This window comes from Podarcis bocagei (assembly GCF_964188305.1).
Source record: "Podarcis bocagei genome assembly, chromosome: 2".
NCBI lineage: Eukaryota > Metazoa > Chordata > Lepidosauria > Squamata > Lacertidae > Podarcis > Podarcis bocagei.
This window is the reverse complement of record NC_138126.1, coordinates 29,990,737-30,010,052: the sequence shown is the minus strand read 5'-3', so window position 1 is coordinate 30,010,052 and position 19,316 is coordinate 29,990,737. Positions and strand designations below refer to the sequence as shown.

The window sequence follows — 19,316 nt, the reverse complement described above, 5'->3', positions numbered from 1 at the left end:
CCCACAGTCCTGGTTTATGCAGATGGATCACTGTATTGTTGTAGACATACTGAAACAAAACTTTGCACTGACACGTGAGGCTGCATTTCTGAAATTCAAAATAGGGCTTTTAGGATTTCGTACCATTCCAATTTTTGTTTATAAAAGAGCACCTTTCTAACAAAGTAAAAAGAAAAGTACAGTCATACCTCGTGTTGCGTTTGTTTCAGGTTGAGCGTTTTCAGGTTGCGTCCTGCGGTGACCCAGAAGTACAGGAAAGGGTTACTTCTGGGTTTTGCCGCTCGCGCATGCGCAGACGCTCAACATGAACAGATCCCATTTGCAAGGGATCAGAGGTACCATTGTACAAATTTCAACCTTAACTTTTGTAAATGAATTCCCAGTGCATAATGGGTTAGTAATAAGGTTAGCGATTGAACTGAATGATCTTGGATGCCTTCCAGCTGAGTGGTTCTATGGTTGTAAGGTTGGAGTCTAGACATTAGAAGGACTGCTAAAGTGGTCCAACATGCTGGACAGGTCTGGTTTGACCAAGTACAGGTGATTTGTTGCTGTAGGACCTAATGGTTGGAGACCTCCTAGGAGAAGAAAGAGCCTTGTCAGGGTGGGGGTCACCTTCCCCCTCCACCCTCCCAGCTGTGGATTGTGCTAATTCTCTGTATGCAGTAAAGCTAACAGAAGGACAGAGGGCTGAGTTGTCTTCTGTAAGAATATTATGGTGCTGCTGGCATTTCCCTGAGAAATCTGATGGGAGCTTTGGCACCTCTGTAGGAGTTCGGCTGTATCTTCTTCTGTGCTCAACTTCCAAAGCTCGCAGCTGGGAAATAACTTTCTTAGGACCAACCCAAAAGCCACCCCTCAAAAAGGAAGAACTTGAAAACTTGACATGTTTTGATGACCCTATGGTTGCTCCTAATTACCCAATTTTGTAGAGTTTTCTTCTTATGGCTCAACATGAGTAACTTTGCTTCTCCCTCTCTCTGTCTCTCTCTATATGCAAATAAAGCAGATATCACAAAATGCCAGCAAGCCTCCAGAGACCTCCTTTCAAGAAAACAGAATTCAACAGGCATTTGTAGCACCTGTCTCTCCAGAATTTTCGCCAAGCAGAGAACTGTGGCATATGTAGCTATAGAGCTGCCTTCCCCAACAGGATGCCCTCCAGATGCTTTGGACTACAACTCCCATCAGCCCCAGCCAGCATGGCTGTACAATGCCAAAGCTAATAGAAGCACAACATTATGGGAGTTGTAGTCCAAAATGTCTGCAGGTTGGGGCAGGCTGCTATAGACATCTCTCTGTGCATGTCCAAGGTTGTTGTTGTTTAGTACATTCACCGGAAATACAAAAATTAGTACAACCACCATAAAAGAGTTAAAAACAGAGATCGGAGTAGCAGGCACAACCCTAAAAGGCAGAGGATCAGCCTGTTAAAACAACTCAAGCCAATAGACTAGATGTCTCCTGGAGCAAGAATACTGTATTCATTCATTTCACTTCATATATTTATATAGTGCTTAATACTAAGACAGTCCCAGTTTACTAAACACCCTATCCCATGTATGTATTCTGTACTACGAACAATGTCATTGAGAAACAACAATGCAAACCAAAGAATAGAGGCTTCGCACACGCCATAAACATCCCACCCCAAAGAATCCTAGGAATTCTAGTCTGCTAAGGGTGCTGGGAATTGTAGCTCTGTGAGAGCAACAGTTCCCAGATTTCGGGGAGAGGAAATGTGCTCTAAATGTGCTTTGCTCGTATGGTGTGTATACAGCCAAAATCCCCACAAAGCAAAAAGCATAGCTGTGCCTTTTGAAAACTTCTTCTGAGTCAGGGAGCCCTTGACCAGATGTGTGACTGAAATTCCTGGGGAATTTCCACAACTTGTTTAAGGTGCAAGTGAAGAATTAGTGTGGCTCACCTCTTGGTCTCTTTCCCTTTCACTTGGATGGCTTTTCCCTGAGCTTCATGCATCTTTTCACTAGGAGGTCTGCGCATGCAGCTCCGAAGAGGACCAGGAAAGCACCTTGGGTTGCGGCGCATAGCTCTTTCCTTCCCAGGCTGAGTAGATTCCTAATACGGGACCTTTATGTGCATTCAGGGCTCGGCGCTTCCTTGAAACACCTTTCCTTGCCTTGTAGAGATTTGGGCAGGTTGTGTCATGAAACGGCTCTACTTATTGAGAATCACACGGCCTAATAACAAATTTGTCAAAGCCCTGGGAAATTCCACAATACACAGCTCCTCATGGCGTGGTAAATTCCTCCTCAGAGATGTGACACATTTTTGGACTTAGCACAAGAGGACGGAGTGAAGTCTATTTTATCCTCACTGACAAGGGTGTGGATTCTCCTCAAAGGCTGCCATCTTCCACCTTGCAACTCCTGGGTTTTCAAGATGCCCCTTTGTTTTGATGGCCGTGAGACAGGAGTTGCAAATGTAATTCCCTCCAGAAGTTGTGGACTACAACTCCTATCAGTCCCAGCAAGCATGGTCAGTAGGGATGGAGGGAGCTGTAGTCCACAACACAGGAGTCTAGGAAACTGTGGGTTAGCTCAGTCGGTAGAGCAAGAGACTCTCAATCTCAGGGCTGTGGGTTCAAGCCCCATGTTGGGCAAAAAAAAGTTTCTTGCACTGCAGAGGGTTGGACTGAGGTAATAACAACAACAACAACAACAACAACAACAACAACAACAACAACAACAACAACAACAACAATAATAGATTCAGGTAGGTAGTTGTGTTGGTCTGACGCAGTAGAAATATATATATATATATGAATTGTCCAGTAGCACCTTAGAGAGCAACTAAGTTTGTTCTTGGTATGAGCTTTAGTTTGCATGCACACTTCTTCAGATACACTGAAACAGAAGTCACCAGACCTTTATATGCAGTGAGAGGGTGGGGAGGAGTATTACTCAGAAGGGTGGTGGGAATGGGTGATTGACTGATAGGTGTGGTAGACCTGTTAACGACTGCAGTTGGTCTTACAGGAAAAAAGCAAGGGATGAGATGGCCAAAAATAGCTTTATCATGTATAATGAGATAAGAATCCAATGTCTCTTTTCAGACCAGGTCTCTCTGTAGTTTTAAATTTGGTAATAAGTTGTAATTCAGCAACTTCTCTTTCTAGTCTATTTCTGAAATTCTTTTGTAATATGACAGCTACTTTGAGATCTTGTATAGAATGCCCTGGGATATAATAATAATAATAATAATTCCTGTTTTAAGATGCCATTTAGGAATTATTGCCACCTTTCACTCACCCTTTCCTTTTCCTTGTACCTAAAATACTGATGGCCACAGAAAGAGGATTTTGCTGTGGTAGGGAAGAGATATGTTCAACAGTAGCTGCAGCCTTCAGTTATCAATGAAAATACAGTGGTATCTCGGGTTACAGACTCCGCTAACCCAGAAATAGTACATTGGGTTAAGAACTTTGCTTCAGGATGAGAACAGAAATTGTGCGTGGTGGCAGCGTGGTGGCAGCAGGAGGCCCCATTAGCTAAAGTGGTGTCTCAGGTTAAGAACAGTTTCACGTTAAGAATGGACCTCTGGAATGAATTAAGTTCTTAACCTGAGGTACCTCCTTGAAGCCAGGAGTCTTTGGTGGCATTCACTGCTTTCTGTGTGCACACAGGAAGTCTGTTTCGGTGAATGAAGCCAAGTCTGCCCAAGAGGACTTGGAGATGGATTTTACCTGAATGCAAGTGAATACACCTTTCAGTCACTCCCCCCCCGGATATTCCATTCCCCTTTCCACTGCATTTTCAACCCCCCCCCCCGTCTCCCAGTCAATTAGCATTCCATAGCATGGCTACTGAGCAATCTAAATCTTCATTGGTCTGTTTTTGGGATTCTCCCCTTAGCTGTCCTCCCCACAAAGGTCCCCCCCCCATTTCTCTTAATGCTAGAGTTTCCCCAAAACAGCTAGTCCCTCCCTCTTGTATGTGGATAGTGCTATTCTGGCTATATAAAGCTTTGGCGCTCAAACCTGAACATTGGAAATGGAGGCTGTAGCTATGGGGGGGGTTACTAGCTGGGGTGTTTTTTTTCCTCCAGGTGAACCCTCCAGAGGGGCGCCATTGAGGCTCCCAGCCTGTGTGCGTATGTACGTGAATGCGTGTGGAGGGAGTGCCAAACTGGGTCTTTGACCCGGGTGAAATAAAGCCTAGTTTCGCCTCTGTGAGGGAATGATTCGTGATCCCAAATGGTCAATTGTTTGGTGAACTAGTGATGAAGGTCCTATCTCCACTATAGTCACATGGCTTTTAATACCACATTAACTGGCAGTTTTTCTACCAAAGCCTGAGTTTTGCTGAAAATTCTGAGTAAATGTGGTGTGTGTGTGGCCCGTCTCTTTACGGGACAAGCCTGGTCTGTAATGGAAACTTCTTTCCCCTCCCTGGGTGTGGTTCATTCCCCAGCTGAGTGGGAACTAGTTGGAATTTTAGACTTTCCTGTGCAGCTAGTATGCCGAGTTGTCCATCTGTTGTTTACCAATGAATACATCTATCTACAGTGGTACCTTGGGTTAAGTACTTAATTCGTTCCGGAGGTCCGTTCTTAACCTGAAACTGTTCTTAATCTGAAGCACCACTTTAGCTAATGGGGCCTCTTGCTGCCGCTGCGCCGCTGCTGCACGATTTCTGTTCTCATCCTGAAGCAAAGTTCTTAACCTGAGGTACTATTTCTGGGTTAGGGTTAAAGTATGTAACCTGAAGCATATGTAACCCGAGGTACCACTATATTAAAATACTTTAAAATATTAATACTTTAAAATATTAAAAGAACTTTGCTTCAGGATGAGAACAGAAATCGCCCGGTGGTGGCACAGCAGCAGCAGGAGGCTCCATTAGCTAAAGTGGTACCTCAGGTTATGAACAGTTTCAGGTTAAGAACGGACCTCCAGAACGAATTAAGTTCTTAACCCGAGGTACCACTGTATTAGGGCAGACGGGTTGCAAGGCTTCCTTACACAGTGAGCACCCTTCCTACACCCACAGGATACCTTCACAGCTCCCTTGACAGGACTACAGTCCCCAGGGTTCCCTGGGCAGAGCAAATGGCTGCCCTACTTGTTTATGTGTGGATTATGCCCAAAGTCAACTGTAGTTCAGCAGAAGGCATTGCAGTAGCGCTTTTTGAACAGCAGAGGACAGCAGAGGATCACAGTGTCCTCTTACGATGCCTTGTTTTCTGATGAAATTTGCCTGTATTTTCTTAGCGGCTCTGAATTGGCAAAAGGGTAAATTGCGCATGTTTGCTATGGTCTTTTCCATTTCATATATTCAGAAGTTTAAAATGTATGTCTAGAGTTGCATAATATGTTGGTCCTTTACAGTGCTTTGATACCTGTTCCAGAGGATCTTGAAAACACACACCTGGAGCATCTCTTTTCCGGGAATGTCAAAATACATGCCATTTCATGTTGTGGAATTTCTTCCACTCTTAGACACTCTTAGAATCTGCATCGCAAGGGGTTGGACCTCAGGGTGCCTTCCAACCCTTCATTTTTATGATTCTGTGATTCCTTATGTCTGGGTGCTGGTGGCAGGTGGGAATTACATAAGAACTGTAACTTACTTGAGGAACAGAATAAGCCGAGGTAGACCATTGGTCTATCTAGCTTTCTGTCTTCTCTGACTGGCAGAAGTCCTTTACCTCACCTGCTTTCTAATCCTAAAAGATGCCAGAGCCCAGGCCTGCACGGAGTCTCTGTCGCATGTCCTTCAATGAACCCCTGCTCTTTGATTCTAAGTATGTGGGTGTTGTATATATGCATAATTGGGGCTGCTCACTTTGCTCAGAGAAAACCACCTGAAATTTTTGTCAAATGAATTATGAGCAATTTTGCTTGTTTTCCAGAAGTGGCTTTTATGATAGAATATCTGCAACTAGCAAAATTGACTGGAAAAATTAGAGGAGTGTCAAACCAGAAGGTATATAGGGAATGGAAAATATTTAACGAATGCTTAAAAATGTACTGTACGAACAATAAGATACTTTCAGAAATAGAGTGATACTGGTAACCAAGAATTACATAAAATATAATTGTGGACTATATATCTATATACAAAACAAAATAATATGAATCTGTGCAAGGAATACAGATAAGTAGTATAATGAGAATTATTGGAAGTTATATATTTTAATCATCATGCAAGTGTAATATATTGTATTTGTTGTTGTTTGTTTCTTTATCTTTTCTTATTTCATTGTTTCTATTCATTTGTATCGTTTTCTGTTTTATATGTTATGTAATTCATGTATATTTGTCTATGTGAAAATTAATAAAGATTTACTTTAAAAATTCCCCAAAACCAGCAGTGGCTTTTACGCAGACCCCCTAAAGTGTCCCGGTTTTTTCAGGACATCGCAAATTGGGAGAAGCCACCTGGGCTTCCATTGTTGTTGTTGTTTAGTCGTTTAGTCGTGTCCGACTCTTCATGACCCCATGGACCAGAGCATGCCAGGCACTCCTGTCTTCCACTGCCTCCCGCAGTTTGGTCAAACTCATGCTGGTAGCTTCGAGAACACTGTCCTACCATCTCGTCCTCTGTCGTCCCCTTCTCCTTGTGCCCTCCATCTTTCCCAACATCAGGGTCTTTTCCAGGGATTCTTCTCTTCTCATGAGGTGGCCAAAGTACTGGAGCCTCAGCTTCACGATCTGTCCTTCCAGTGAGTACTCAGGGCTGATTTCCTTCAGAATGGAGAGGTTTGATCTTCTTGCAGTCCATGGGACTCTCAAGAGTCTCCTCCAGCACCATAATTCAAGCACAAGTCCATAAACAGAACCAAAAAATGGAAGAAAAACTTACCTTGACCTCCTCTTCCGGAACCTTGTCTGTGATGCCGGAGGAGGAGAAGGAGATATGTCCAGTCTGCGTTGCGTCAGGAGATGTCACACTGGCAGGTCACACCCAGATGCCCGCTTTTCTGGAGGTGGTGGAGGCCGGCTGACCGACCTGCCTTTGGAAGGCTGCACCAGGCTTCCTGCTTCTCTGGGGGCAGTGGCCTGCTGGAAGGCCATGCTGGCTTCTCTTGAGTCCAGAGAAGTGATGCTAGAAGGCTTCACCGGCATCTGCCGCGTCTCCCGATGTTCCCCAGATGCTGCGGAGGAGAAGGAGGAAGATTGCAAATGTAGGGAGGGGGAGGGGCGAGTGGGTGGGCGAGGAAGGAATCGGCAGCAGAGAGGGGGCGAGGGATGGGCTGGAGTGTCCCGAACTGCCCTTCCAAAATGTTGGACGGTATGTTTTATGTCATGCGACAGATCATATAAAATGTGGAAATCATCAGGTAAGGAAATGCTGTGAAAACAGAATGAAGTGCCACTGTTATTTCCTCCCAGAAGGAGAGTGCCTCTCACACGGGGGGGGGGGGACAACTTTAATAAAATACAGCGGTACCTCAGTTTTCAAACGTAATCCATTCCGAAAGACCGTTTGACTTCTGAAGTGTTCGAAAACTGAAGCGCTTACTTCTGGAAGCATTTACTTAAGGAAAACTCAATACAGAAGCCATGTGGCACGTTTGACTTCTGAAAAGCATCCGAAAACCGAAGCAGTTACTTCCGGGTTTCGGCATTCAAAAACCGAAATGTCCGACTTCCAAGATATTCAAAAACCAAGATCTCACTGTATATGCACAATCAATTACATGATGTGGTGCGCACACATCATTTGAATGGTGATGGCCACCAACTGTGGGGGGTCCCACCCCCCTCAGATATTTTATGGGGTGGCTCAAAGACCCCTTGGCCCCTAGTCATTGACTCCTATGCTCTCACACCCCTGTAGTGCCTCTCCCAGGGCGCTACCCAAAACATTTCTCCACTGTAGGAGAAACACAAGGTGGATAGCAACCCCCAGGGGAAAGAAAAGGCAGATCTCTAAAGGCCTTTTGTTTCGGAGACATTTCTGTGGCTCTCGCTTGCATAAGACGCCATCTAAGATTTCCAAATCTCCAACCGTGCCTGAATTCAAGCAAAAGGAAGCTGTTCGCAGTCTGGCCCACCTGGGTCCAAGTTTGTTTGCAGAGTGCCAAGACCTGTCATTCACCGGGCCTCCTGGAAACTGCCGCTGTTACGCTGGCAGCGAAAAAGGCAGCTCCCCATTTTACGTGGTAACCAGACTCTGCCGTTGGCTTAGGGAAAGAAAAACCAACAAGTTCGTACGGAAAACTTGGAAACAAACCCTGTCACTCAGAACACTTCATGTTAATGCTGTGGAAGAGCTTGGGTTGCCCTTACACTACAGGGTGTGCATCAAAGCAGAAGGCATTGCTGTACGCGCATACAAATTAGTCAGTAGGCGACTCTAGAAGAAGAAGGAAAAGAGGGGGAGAGAAAATGTTTAAAATTTTTATTTTTCTTTGGCTGGAAACCACACAGGGTGAGTGCCTCAATCATCTACTTCCAATGATACAAACCTGAATACATGGTCATAGTTATTTATTTCGCTATATGAGATGACCGGTGCTTGTGTGTGTGTGTGTGTGTGTGTGTGTGTGTGTGTGTGTGAGAGAGAGAGAGAGAGAGAGAGAGAGAGAGAGAACTCACCAGTATGGAGTACCACAATGTCCTTTTTTGCTGCCTCTGGAAGCCATTTTCTGCTGGTAATCACAGCACTTATACCAAATAGGAGTACCAGCCCCTCATTTATTTATCCCCTGGAGATGGCTCCTCTTTATGGGGCAGAACCCTCATGAGCTACCTGGCAGGTCCCTCATGAGCTAACTCATTTTTCTAATCAACTGGCATTTCTTTTGCTGCCAGACCAACCACTCATACTCCCAAGAGGGACAGCTATTCAGGTTGCTATAAATGGATGAGTGCTTTGGGGTTTGCAGAGCTAGCAGGAAGAGCCATCCTGGAGCCTTAGCTAGTGAGGAGCTAATTGCGAAAAATGGAATGAAATGTGATAATAAAAGGATTAAGGCTCAAATGGCATGTTGTTATATTAACAGCATAGCTAGCATCTACACCTGGTTCCCCCCTCTCCCTTTTCTTACTGGGTGTGGAGGGGATTTTCACCAGGATTGGAGTGAAAGGGCATTATTATCATCCCACCTTTCCTTCAAAGAGCTCAAGGTGCGGTATGCCATCCTCTCCGCCTCCCCATCTTATCCTCAGAACAACTTGAACTGTAGTGAGATTCATAGAATCAAAGAATTGTATGATTGGAAGGGACCACAAGGGCCATCTAGTCCAACCCCCTGCAGTGCAGGAATCTTTTTGTCCAATATGGGACCCGAACCCACAACCCTAAGATTAAGAGTCTCCTGCTCTACCAAACCCCCATCTCCAAGGTAACCAGGCTACAATTACATTCATTTCTAGTTTGCCCATGAGGACACTTTGATTTGTTGTGTCCCAAACCTAGCTGAAATCTGGTTTTACTGGATCTGCCCAGTGGCTGGTTCTAAGCACCATTCCAACAGCATCAGTGCAAGTGAAATCTCTCTCTGCAAAAGCACTGCACTGGTACAGAGGCGATGGAATATTAAGATGGTCTGAACTGCTATTGTAGTAGTAGTGGTGGTGGTGGTGGTGGTGGTGGTGGTGGTAGAGAAGTGGGTGGCGCTGTGGTCTAAACCACTGAGCTTCTTCGGTTTGCCAATCGGAAGGTCAGCAGTTCGAATCTCCGCTATGGGGTGAGCTCCCGTTGTTCTGTCCCAGCTCCTGCCAACCTTAGCAGTTCAAAAGCACACCAGTGCAAGGAGATAAATACCGGTAGGTACTGCTCCGGCGGGAAGGTAAATGGCGTTTCCGTGTGTTCTGGTTTCCATCCCAGTGTTCCATTGCACCAGAAGCGGTTTAGTCATGCTGGCCACATGACCCATTTGTCTGTGGACAAACTCCGGCTCCCTCGGCCTGAAAGCGAGATGAGTGCCACAATCCCATAGTTACCTTTGACTGGACCATCCAGGCATCCTTTACCGGGTGTGTAGTAGTAGTATAGGTAGTAAAGGGACCCCTGACCATTAGGTCCAGTCATGACCGACTCTGGGGTTGCGGTGCTCATCTCGATTTATTGGCCGAGGGAGCCGGCGTACAGCTTCCGGGTCATGTAGCCAGCATGACTAAGCCGCTTCTGGAGAACCAGAGCAGTGCATGGAAACGCCGTTTACCTTCCCGCTGGAGCGGTACCTATTTATCTACTTGCACTTCATGCTTTCAAACTGCTAGGTTGGCAGGAGCTGCGACCAAGCAACAGGAGCTCACCCCGTCGTGGGGATTCAAACCGCCAACCTTCTGATCAGCAAGCCCTAGGCTCTGTGGTTTAACCCACAGCGCCACCCACGTCCCTATAGTAGTATAGCATGTCCCTATTTTCATGCAGAATGTTGGAGGGTATGTAATACAGTGCTTTCAATAGTCAGCGAGTTCTTTACATACATTGTCCCTGCTCTCCTTAGAACAGCCTTGCAAGATAGGTCAGTATTATGATTAGAAACAGGCAACTGCATCCCAGCTCACAGTGGATCGATTGCCTGAGAAAACAAGCTGAAATAGTTCTGCTTATTTGCCAAAGCCAAGCCAACTTTATGATGACGCACAGAACTGTGTCCTCTAACTTCCAGAGTAAAGGGGATGGCAAGCAAATACACGGGCACTGAATGGGGAAGAAAGGGGGAGATTAGATTTCTCTCTCCTATGGTCAGAACACCATTCCCAGAGACCTCCGGGTATAGGGCAGTATATAAATTCAACTAATAATAATAATAATAATAATAATAATAATAATAATAATAATTGCTGCTGTTGCTGCTGCTGCTGCCACAGCTAGTAAACTTTGTTTAACTCATCTTTTTCTTGGATTTTAATGTAAACTGGAGAAGAATTCTGGAGCCTTGTAAATGCTCGGGTCTTCATAGGGCCCCTCCAGACTGGGTTGGGGTTTGGTTTGCTTTTTTCTGTGGGTGTGCTCTTCAACATGCCATTGACACTGTCTGTAATAGTGCACTAATGGTGAATTTGTACTGGACTATCCGCAAGGCATTTTGCTCTGTTAGTTGTTCTGCAATGCCACTGCATTATTGCCATCTAGAGGGGCACTCTTGCACTATAGCCGATCAATAACGGGGAAAAAGCAGTGTTAGAATTCCTGCTCCGTGATTGCAGTCATGGGATTGTTGTCTATCACATGATGGTGTATGTTTTGACTCCACAGAGTGGGAAGTGATAGGCAGGATGTTTGTGTTACTGTGTTCCATGAGGTGGGACTATTGTCCTTTGTTCTTTTTCTCTTTGCTGTCTGATGCTAGAGAGAGATGGAGCCATGTTGCAGTGCTCCGTGTGTGTTTATATGTAAGCAAAGTAGATTAGCCAAAACGCTGAGTTGCTGAGGTCTGTTACGCATTGTGTACAAACTCTGTGGATCCCTAAGTGTGCCAGTGTCGGTTGGCATCGGTCGCTGTGATGTTCAGGCAGAAGAAAGCTTTTGAAGCTCTCGAACAATCGACCAGGAGGGAGAGAACTTGCCAGTTGGGCATGTGTTTCTACCAGGATCCTACTCGAGTGTAGGCTGAGCTCCTGACAAGCAGAACATTCATGAAAAGTTGCAGGATTCCAGCAGTGAATTACAGGGCATGCAGTGATTGGAAACAAAACAGTATTGGAACTTCCACAGGCACAAATGGTATTGAAAGCAGGATATTGGCCCTTACATCATCATGAGTCCAAACCTTCATGAATGCACAATAAAATGGACACCTTGAACATTTCTTTGATGTGAACACCACGCACCCACTGAAGTTTGTAGCTGGACCCAAGCCTGGATTTCTCAGTAGCCTGAATTCTGATCCCCATGGGTTATAGATGGGGGATGAGACTGAGAGACAGGGGCTTGCCTAAGATCACCTAGTGAATTCATTGTGGAGATGATATCTGAAACAGGCAAATCTCAACTCACACTGCAAACGCATCTACTCAGAATTAAGTCCCATTGAAGAAGTCCTTGCAAAAGGCAAGAGCCTGTTTTGCCCTGAAGCACTGTATGGGCACTGGTGGAGAGGACCAGTTAATATACAGCTGCCTGTAGGATTGTGAACTGGGACCGACTGCAGGTTGGCTGCTTTAAAACAACTCGTGTACAAATGTATGCAGTTTTAATCAATTAAAAGATGGATTAATTGGTTAAAGCTCGCAGGATCAATCAAGACTTCTTTAACTGGCTGATCCCCCTTTATCTATTTATGTACTTTTAAAAAGGAACATCTGGTTCAAATAGCTAAGATGTGATGCAGGAAACCAGCTGCATACACACCAAACATTTAAAGCACATTTAAAGCACATGACTTCTCCCAAAGAATCCATGAGGATAGCAGTTTGTTAAGGCTGCTGCAAATTGTAGCTCTGTGAGGGGCAAACTACAGTTCCCAGGATTCTTTGAGAGAAGTTACATGCCTTAAACCGTTTTAAATGTATGGTGTGTACACTTTAATCATAAACTCTCTTACCTGAGAGTAAGACCCACTGTAAACAGGATTTACTTCTGAGTGGACATGGTTATCATTGTGCTGCAACTGCCTTGTTTTGTTTGTTTCTAATAAAGTAATAAGTTTAATATTGGCAAACGGACTGCAATGCGTTGAAAAACTGAAATAGGTTAAATGATGGAAAGTGTCAACGTGGTATATAACTTCTCTTTCAGGTCTCACGTTACTCAGCGTAATGTCTGAAAGACCTCGGCCTTTGGCAGAAAACACACCTGAGCATACGGTAGTAACCAACATCAGCGTGGTTGTTCCTGACCACAGTTCTTTAGTTGGGGGACCAGCCATAGTTAATGCTTACCCAATAGAGCACCCCTTTGTCATTACTCCAAAGGGCACAGATCAATGGCAGGTGGGTATTTGTACTAAATGGATATAGTTAATTACATCTGATCAAAACCCCACATTGCCCACTGGATACTCCTTTCATTTGTGGCAAGGGCCTGGAACTTCTTGGAAACTTCCATTCCCAGAGCTTATTTATTTACTTAAGATGTGAGGAGGAAGACGATGAAAGTGTAACAAGATCTGACAGAACCCAAGGCTTACTGTTTGTCCATGTTATTTGTGATGCTCTATTATGTTTTAGAGGGGCAAATGGGACTCATCAACCCAGGAAGGTAGCCCATCTAGGAGAAGGAAAAGTCTGAAGGAAAAGGGCCTTCTTGGTAGTGGCACCCACACCTTCCCTTCAGATGTCAAGGAAATAAACAACTATCTGGCTTTTAGAAGACATCTGAAGGCAGCCCTGTTAAGGGAAGTTTTTAATGTTTGATGTTTTATCGTGTTTTTAATATTCTGTTGGGAGTTGACCCAGAGTGGCTGGAAAACCCAGCCAGATGGGTGGGGTATAAATAATAATAATAATAATAATAATAATAATAATAATAATCCCAAATCTCCACTGCCTTGTGGCTATATTCATGGAAAGGCTTCGGGAGCAAACTCTGAGGAACAGTGCTTTCCCCCTGGGGGCAGTGGCGTAGCGTGGGGGGTGCAGGGGGGCCTGGCCGCACCGGGCGCAACATCTGGGGGTTAGGGGGCGCAAATCCACGGGTTAGGGGGCGCAAATTACTTGCCTTGCCCCAGGTGCTGACAACCCATGCTACGCCACTGCCTGGGGGTACTCAAGGGTACACAGTACCAGCACCTTTGTTTTCTAGAAGAAAAGCACTTCTGAGGAACAATCAATACCTGCTACCTTGTGGAGTATCTTTGGGAGAAGAAAGGGTTAAGGAGTAAACCCCACACAAATCTGGAGTCCCTAAGGCAACCGCCTAAGGATGGCACCTTGTATGCTTCTTTCCGGCAACTCCTGTAGCCAGACTAGTGCTAAATGTATTGTTCTGCTTTCCTTTGGGCCGAGAGGCCAAGTCATCTGAGCAGCCTAGGACCTCCATACACACTGCCCAGGTTTGCGCCCCAGGGAGGTCACTTCAGTGATGCTAACACAGCAAAAACGGCATGGGAGGCAGTAGTTATTATGTCTTATTATGATATTATTATTGATTGTTTGTAAGATGCTCTGAGATTCATTTGAACGAAAACAGTATAGAAATACAATAAATCAATTTATGGTCAAATCATCATTCAAAAGGAATGCTCAATGCAGGGCCGGCCCTACCATTGTTGTTGTTGTTTAGCCGTGTCCTCGTGTCCGACTCTTCATGACCCCATGGACCAGAGCACGCCAGGCACTCTTGTCTTCCACTGCCTCCCGCAGTTTGGTCAAACTCATGCTGGTAGCTTCGAGAACACTGTCCAACCATCTCATCCTCTGGCCCTACCATTAGATGGAGTGAATTGGCTGCCTCAGGTAGCAGATACTGAGGGGCAGGGAGTGGACAGAGCAATGTGTGCCACATGGCCTGCCCTGCACCAGGGCCAACCCAAGTCATTTTCCTGCTTGAGGCAAAGGACAAGATGGCTCTCCCTTCCCCAATTCCAAATTTGGAAGCATACCAGAGTGGCAGTCAAATACAACCTATAAGCCAGAAATGGAGAACCTTTTTCATCCCAAGGGCAACCTTCCAGAACCTCTCACGGGCAACTTTCCAGTGGATGCACATCAGTGGTGGGTGTGGATTAAAGTGATCATTGTTGCTATGCGATTTTCTTCATGAATTAACCCATTCATTTGAGGGGGGAAATTGTGATTAGTGGTTTATTTGCTAACTGATTCTTCTTCAACTAGTAATGTATGATGATCTGTTTGTATTTTTCATTGATTTTTTCCCCTCATTCAGAAACCGCAAGCTGATTCCTCTACATGTGTTGACGAGTTGACAAACTCGACAGGTGTTTATTTGTTAGTTCATTTTAAAAATGGACTTGTCGCTTAAGGATGAATTTGTAAAGCAACAGTGGAGGAAAACAGTTGCAGTTTACCCTTGCTGCGGCTGTTGCTTTGTGTTATATATTTATTTTTCCTTGACATCTTTTATCATGCATCAGCGAGCAATTGTGCTTTCCTGTATTTTGCATTATCATATCATTACCCATTGTCGAGCTCCTCTCTCCTTGCTCGTTTTACTTTACAATTATTCCTTCCACCTAGCAGGGGGATCTGGGCAGTCAGTCAAATAAAACAACAGCGATTTCGCCAGGAAACAATAGTAAGGCAACAAAATGCACTGATTGCATAGGCACATCAGTTTGAAAAGAGGCACGGAACGCTCTGCTCTATAATCTGCCAATTGCTACCTGTCAGAGCACAATTAGCTGCAGAAAATAAGCCGGGAATGTGGGGTGGTAAGCCGAACTTGGGATGGTGTTTGTGTCTGTCTCTTATTAATTTTTATGGCGGAACTAGCACTGAGCTCAAGTAGAAAAGAACCTTGATGTACCGGTATATGCTGTTATGGTGCAGCTCCTTACTGTGTATCATCCTTTCATTACCTGCGCAGTGTCTCCCTAGACCCCCGAAAGCTTTCATGTTGAAGCATGGGCTTGCTGACTTCAACACTGCTTGACATTAGGTGGGCAATATCACCGTGGTTCTTTAGATGCCTTCCAAAATTTTTCTATTTCGGTAGTCCCATCCAGACACGTGATTTAGTTATGCATCTGTTCTTAAATCTGTTTCAGATGTTTAGATGTTTTCAGCAAATTTTGTATTTATTTTATTTGGAATTGTATTTCTGATTACAGATGCGTTCGCCATCCAGGGCCCCTTTGGGAGGAAAAGGGTGGGAGATAAATTTAATAGATACAGGAAGGGAGGGAGGGAGGGAGGGAGGGAGGGAGGAAGGAAGAAAGGAAGGAAGGAAGGAAATTCCTCCAGCAAGGGTCAGCTACTGCGCACTGGGTATAAGAATGCAAGAATGAAATAAAACCTAAATTGACTACATCTAGTTTGGAGTTTACCCAGCAACGGGGTGAGCTTCCGTTTCTTGGTCCCTGCTCCTGCCCACCTAGCAGTTCGAAAGCACATCAAAGTGCAAGTAGATAAATAGGTACCGCTCCAGCGGGAAGGTAAACGGCATTTTCGTGCGCTGCTCTGGCAGAAGCGGCTTAGTCATGCTGGCCACATTACCCGGAAAAACTGTCTGCAGACAAACATTGGCTCCCTCGGCCTGTAAAGCAAGATGAGCACCACAACCCCAGAGTCATCTGCAACTGGACCTAACGGTCAGGGTTACCTGTACCTTAACCTTTAGTTTAGAGTTTGCAGGTGTTTGTGGATGGTAATCATAGAAAAAAGTGCAAGAAGCCTCAAAGCTTATATGCATTGCCTACCACTTGACCTCTTTCCCCATCACCAGTGCTGGATTTACGTATAAGCTAAACAAGCTATAGCTCAGGGCCCCACTCTCGTGGGGGCCCCCAAAAAATTTAAAAGGGAAAAAACCTGGATGTACATTTCCAAAATATAAGATAAAAAAAATAGTGTTTTGTGTTGTGTAGGCTCCTATGATGTAAGTAATGGGCCTCGCCTGCTAGCCTGCTCCCTAAAATATCACAGGTTTGCTCATTTCTATATATAGGGTGCCTACATTCTGCATGGACTGGTTGCAGGGCAACATGTGCAAATGGCTTTAGATACCTATTAGGTCCATAAATTACCACAAGCTGCTCTTACAGGTGGTTACCAAGCAGCATACAAAAATCAGAAGCCCAACTCACTGTGTTACCCTGAGGACCGGAAGCACAGATGGCAACCCATCACTCCCTCCAGGACAGGCCCACCAATTCTTGTTTTGCTTGATGCACTATTCCTCAAATCAAAGGGGCTGTAAACGGCACCCTTACCCATCACCCCCCCTTTTTGTTGGTCATCCCCCTCCCCTTCTTCACGTTCTGCAACATAACAAATAGTGACAATTTGTTGTTGACAAAGGACAGCTGGACATACAAAGGGCCCCATTACCTTCAGTAGCTTAGGGCCTCATCAAACCTAAATCCGGCCCTGCCCACCAGGCATCAGAAGTGCAGCCTCCGTGTTGCTGCAGATGAAGGCACTGACAGACATATTACCTGACCATATACACACATTTAAAATAATGTAAAACATCTCTTGGGTTGCACCGGTTGCTGATGCTTCCAAAAAGGCAGTAAAGGACTTGTTTGTGCATGCATGGATAGTGGTGGTATAGAGTAGACGAGGACTTCCTCAACTTCGGCCCTCCAGATGTTTTGAGACTACGATTCCCATCATCCCTGACCACTGGTCCTGCTAGCTAGGGAGTATGGGAGTTGTAGGCCAAAAACATCTGGAGGGCCAAGGTTGAGGAAGCCTGGAGTAGACTGTACAATTGGTAGAGCAGAGAAGAAAGTCTGGGCTCCAGGTTTTAGGTCATATAATGACAGGGAACCTGTGGCCGTCCTGTTGTTGGATCCAGCATCCCACGGCCCTGACCACTGGCTATGCTATCTGCAGCTAAGAGTTGGAATCCCAAAAACATATTGAGGGGTTCTCTATCCCTGATACAATAGATCTCATTCCCAGAATCTCACCACACCTTTTTTTTTTTAACAGAAGATGCATCTCAGTGGTGCTTTCTTACAGAGGCACTAATGGGCATAGCCCCCTTGGTCACAGTGGGCGAGTTCATATGAATGCCTCTCAACAGTCTACAAATTAGGGCTCAGTATGACTCAGCTCTTGAGGCAGAGAAGACATAAGTGACAGCTGCTGAACTGCTAGCTTCACATCCATCTCAGTTTTGCTGAACAGGGTAAAATAAGAAAAATGCTACAAGCTGGAAATAGTAGTCTGTGTATTATTATTTTTATACTCACACTTAGTTTTTTGAATTTCTAACCTGTCCAGTTAATGACCACTGCATTACCCAAGTTGGATTTTGAAGTCACAAGTCTTTACACAATTCCCATCCTTGTGAGAGATGATAAGGGGAGTTCAGCTTCTCAGACCATCTTTGTCCAGATTGTTGATGTCAACGAACCACCTGTCTTCACTGGGCTTCTGACTCAGCCTAGCCAAGGTATGAAGCAACTACATTTTGATGGCATGATCAATGGCTGGTTTCAAAAGGTTCGCACCCTCTGACCTGTCTTTGACCCCCTTCTGCCAATATGATCTGCTCACATACAGATGAGGCTACTGTAATGTTCTTTATATGGGGATGCCTTTAAAGACAGACTGCAAACTCAGCAGTTTCAAATGCAGCTGGTGGAGTCCTGAAGGGTGTAAAGCTTCTATAGCACCTATATTATACAAGCTACACTGGATTCCATTGCATTTCCAGAACCAATTCAAGCTGCTAGTGTCACTCTTCAAAGCCCTAAACAGTTTGTGGCCAAACTCATGAACATCCCGCACCTCTACCATTTTACCTGCACATTAATATCTCCACCAGAGATCCTTTTGGTGTGTCTGGGGCCTAAATCTGTAGGATGGATAACCACCAGAAAGAAGGCCTTTTCTGTGGTGGCACCACACCTTTGAAATACCCTCCCAATGAAGCTACACCAGATAGGGTTGCCATATTCCCAAAAGTGAACCAAGTTTTTATTTTCTTCTTACTCAAAGTTGTTGAGCTTGTGGGGGGGAATAATATAACTCCCCTTACCATACTTTTTGCCGAGTGGCCGAAAATCTACCTGGAGGCCATTTTCCAGACATATGGCAGCCCTAAGACCAGCAGGCTACATCTCAGGCTTTTCAGAAGGTCACAAACCCATTTATTTTGATTGCCACTCCCTGTGTAATTTTTTGTCCCAGTCACTCAGTGGAAAGTTGGAATTTTTCATTTCATTTCACATTTAATTTGTAAAGCTGAAGAAACAAAGAATGTACACCTTATAACAATCGAATCCAATACAACAATGTGATAATAAAACATAACTTTAAAATAAGCAACTAATATCAAATAAAGTAATATTAAACAATCCATTAGGATAGTATAGAATATTAAATATCAGCATATGATATTTAATGGACGGCTGGAAACCTCTCCCCTCACAGTTCTTCCTTTAAGCACAGCTCCCTTATGAGGACTCCTAGGGCTGGAGGATGGGGCAAGTATTATGTTCTTGGAGTTCTGAATTGGCTTTCTCTTCCTGAGAATAGCAGTGGGGAGGAGGTCCAAGTCATGGGGTTGCTACAGAGAAGCAATCATAGCTCCACCTCAGGCAATGGCATGTTTTGCATTGACCCTGCCTTTCCTTTGTTCCAGGAAGGACTCTCCCGGACCTTAGTCCCTTTTGCAAATCTGTCCATGGAAGACAGACTCTGGGTCCAACTTTTGCTACTAGGATGACTTCAATCCATGCAGAATATCCCAAGCAGGGGTAGAAAACACTGTGTCCTCCAGATGTAACTGGACTCCAAATCCCATCAACCCTAGCTA

General features: G+C 44.9%; 2 protein-coding genes across 4 annotated transcripts in view; one reads left to right on the top strand and one right to left on the bottom strand.

Annotated features, from left to right (window-relative positions):
- The window catches only part of LOC308581639 (uncharacterized protein C3orf49), a 239,089-nt gene extending 236,493 nt beyond the window's left edge, over nt 1-2,596 (bottom strand). For all 3 annotated transcript variants that reach the window (XR_014005134.1, XM_081184344.1, XM_081184345.1), the window contains exon 1: nt 1,928-2,596. Coding sequence is in view for 2 of the 3 variants with exons in the window: in XM_081184344.1 (XP_081040470.1) it covers nt 1,928-2,049 (122 nt within the window). In the remaining variant the exon portion in view is untranslated. The remainder of the gene's footprint in view (nt 1-1,927) is intronic.
- A 15,206-nt stretch (nt 2,597-17,802) lies between these two features.
- LOC308581583 (cadherin-related family member 3-like) overlaps nt 17,803-19,316 on the top strand; it is a 44,721-nt gene continuing 43,207 nt past the window's right edge. The window contains exon 1 of the mRNA XM_081184210.1: nt 17,803-17,948. The gene's annotated coding sequence lies outside the window, so the exon portion shown is untranslated. The remainder of the gene's footprint in view (nt 17,949-19,316) is intronic.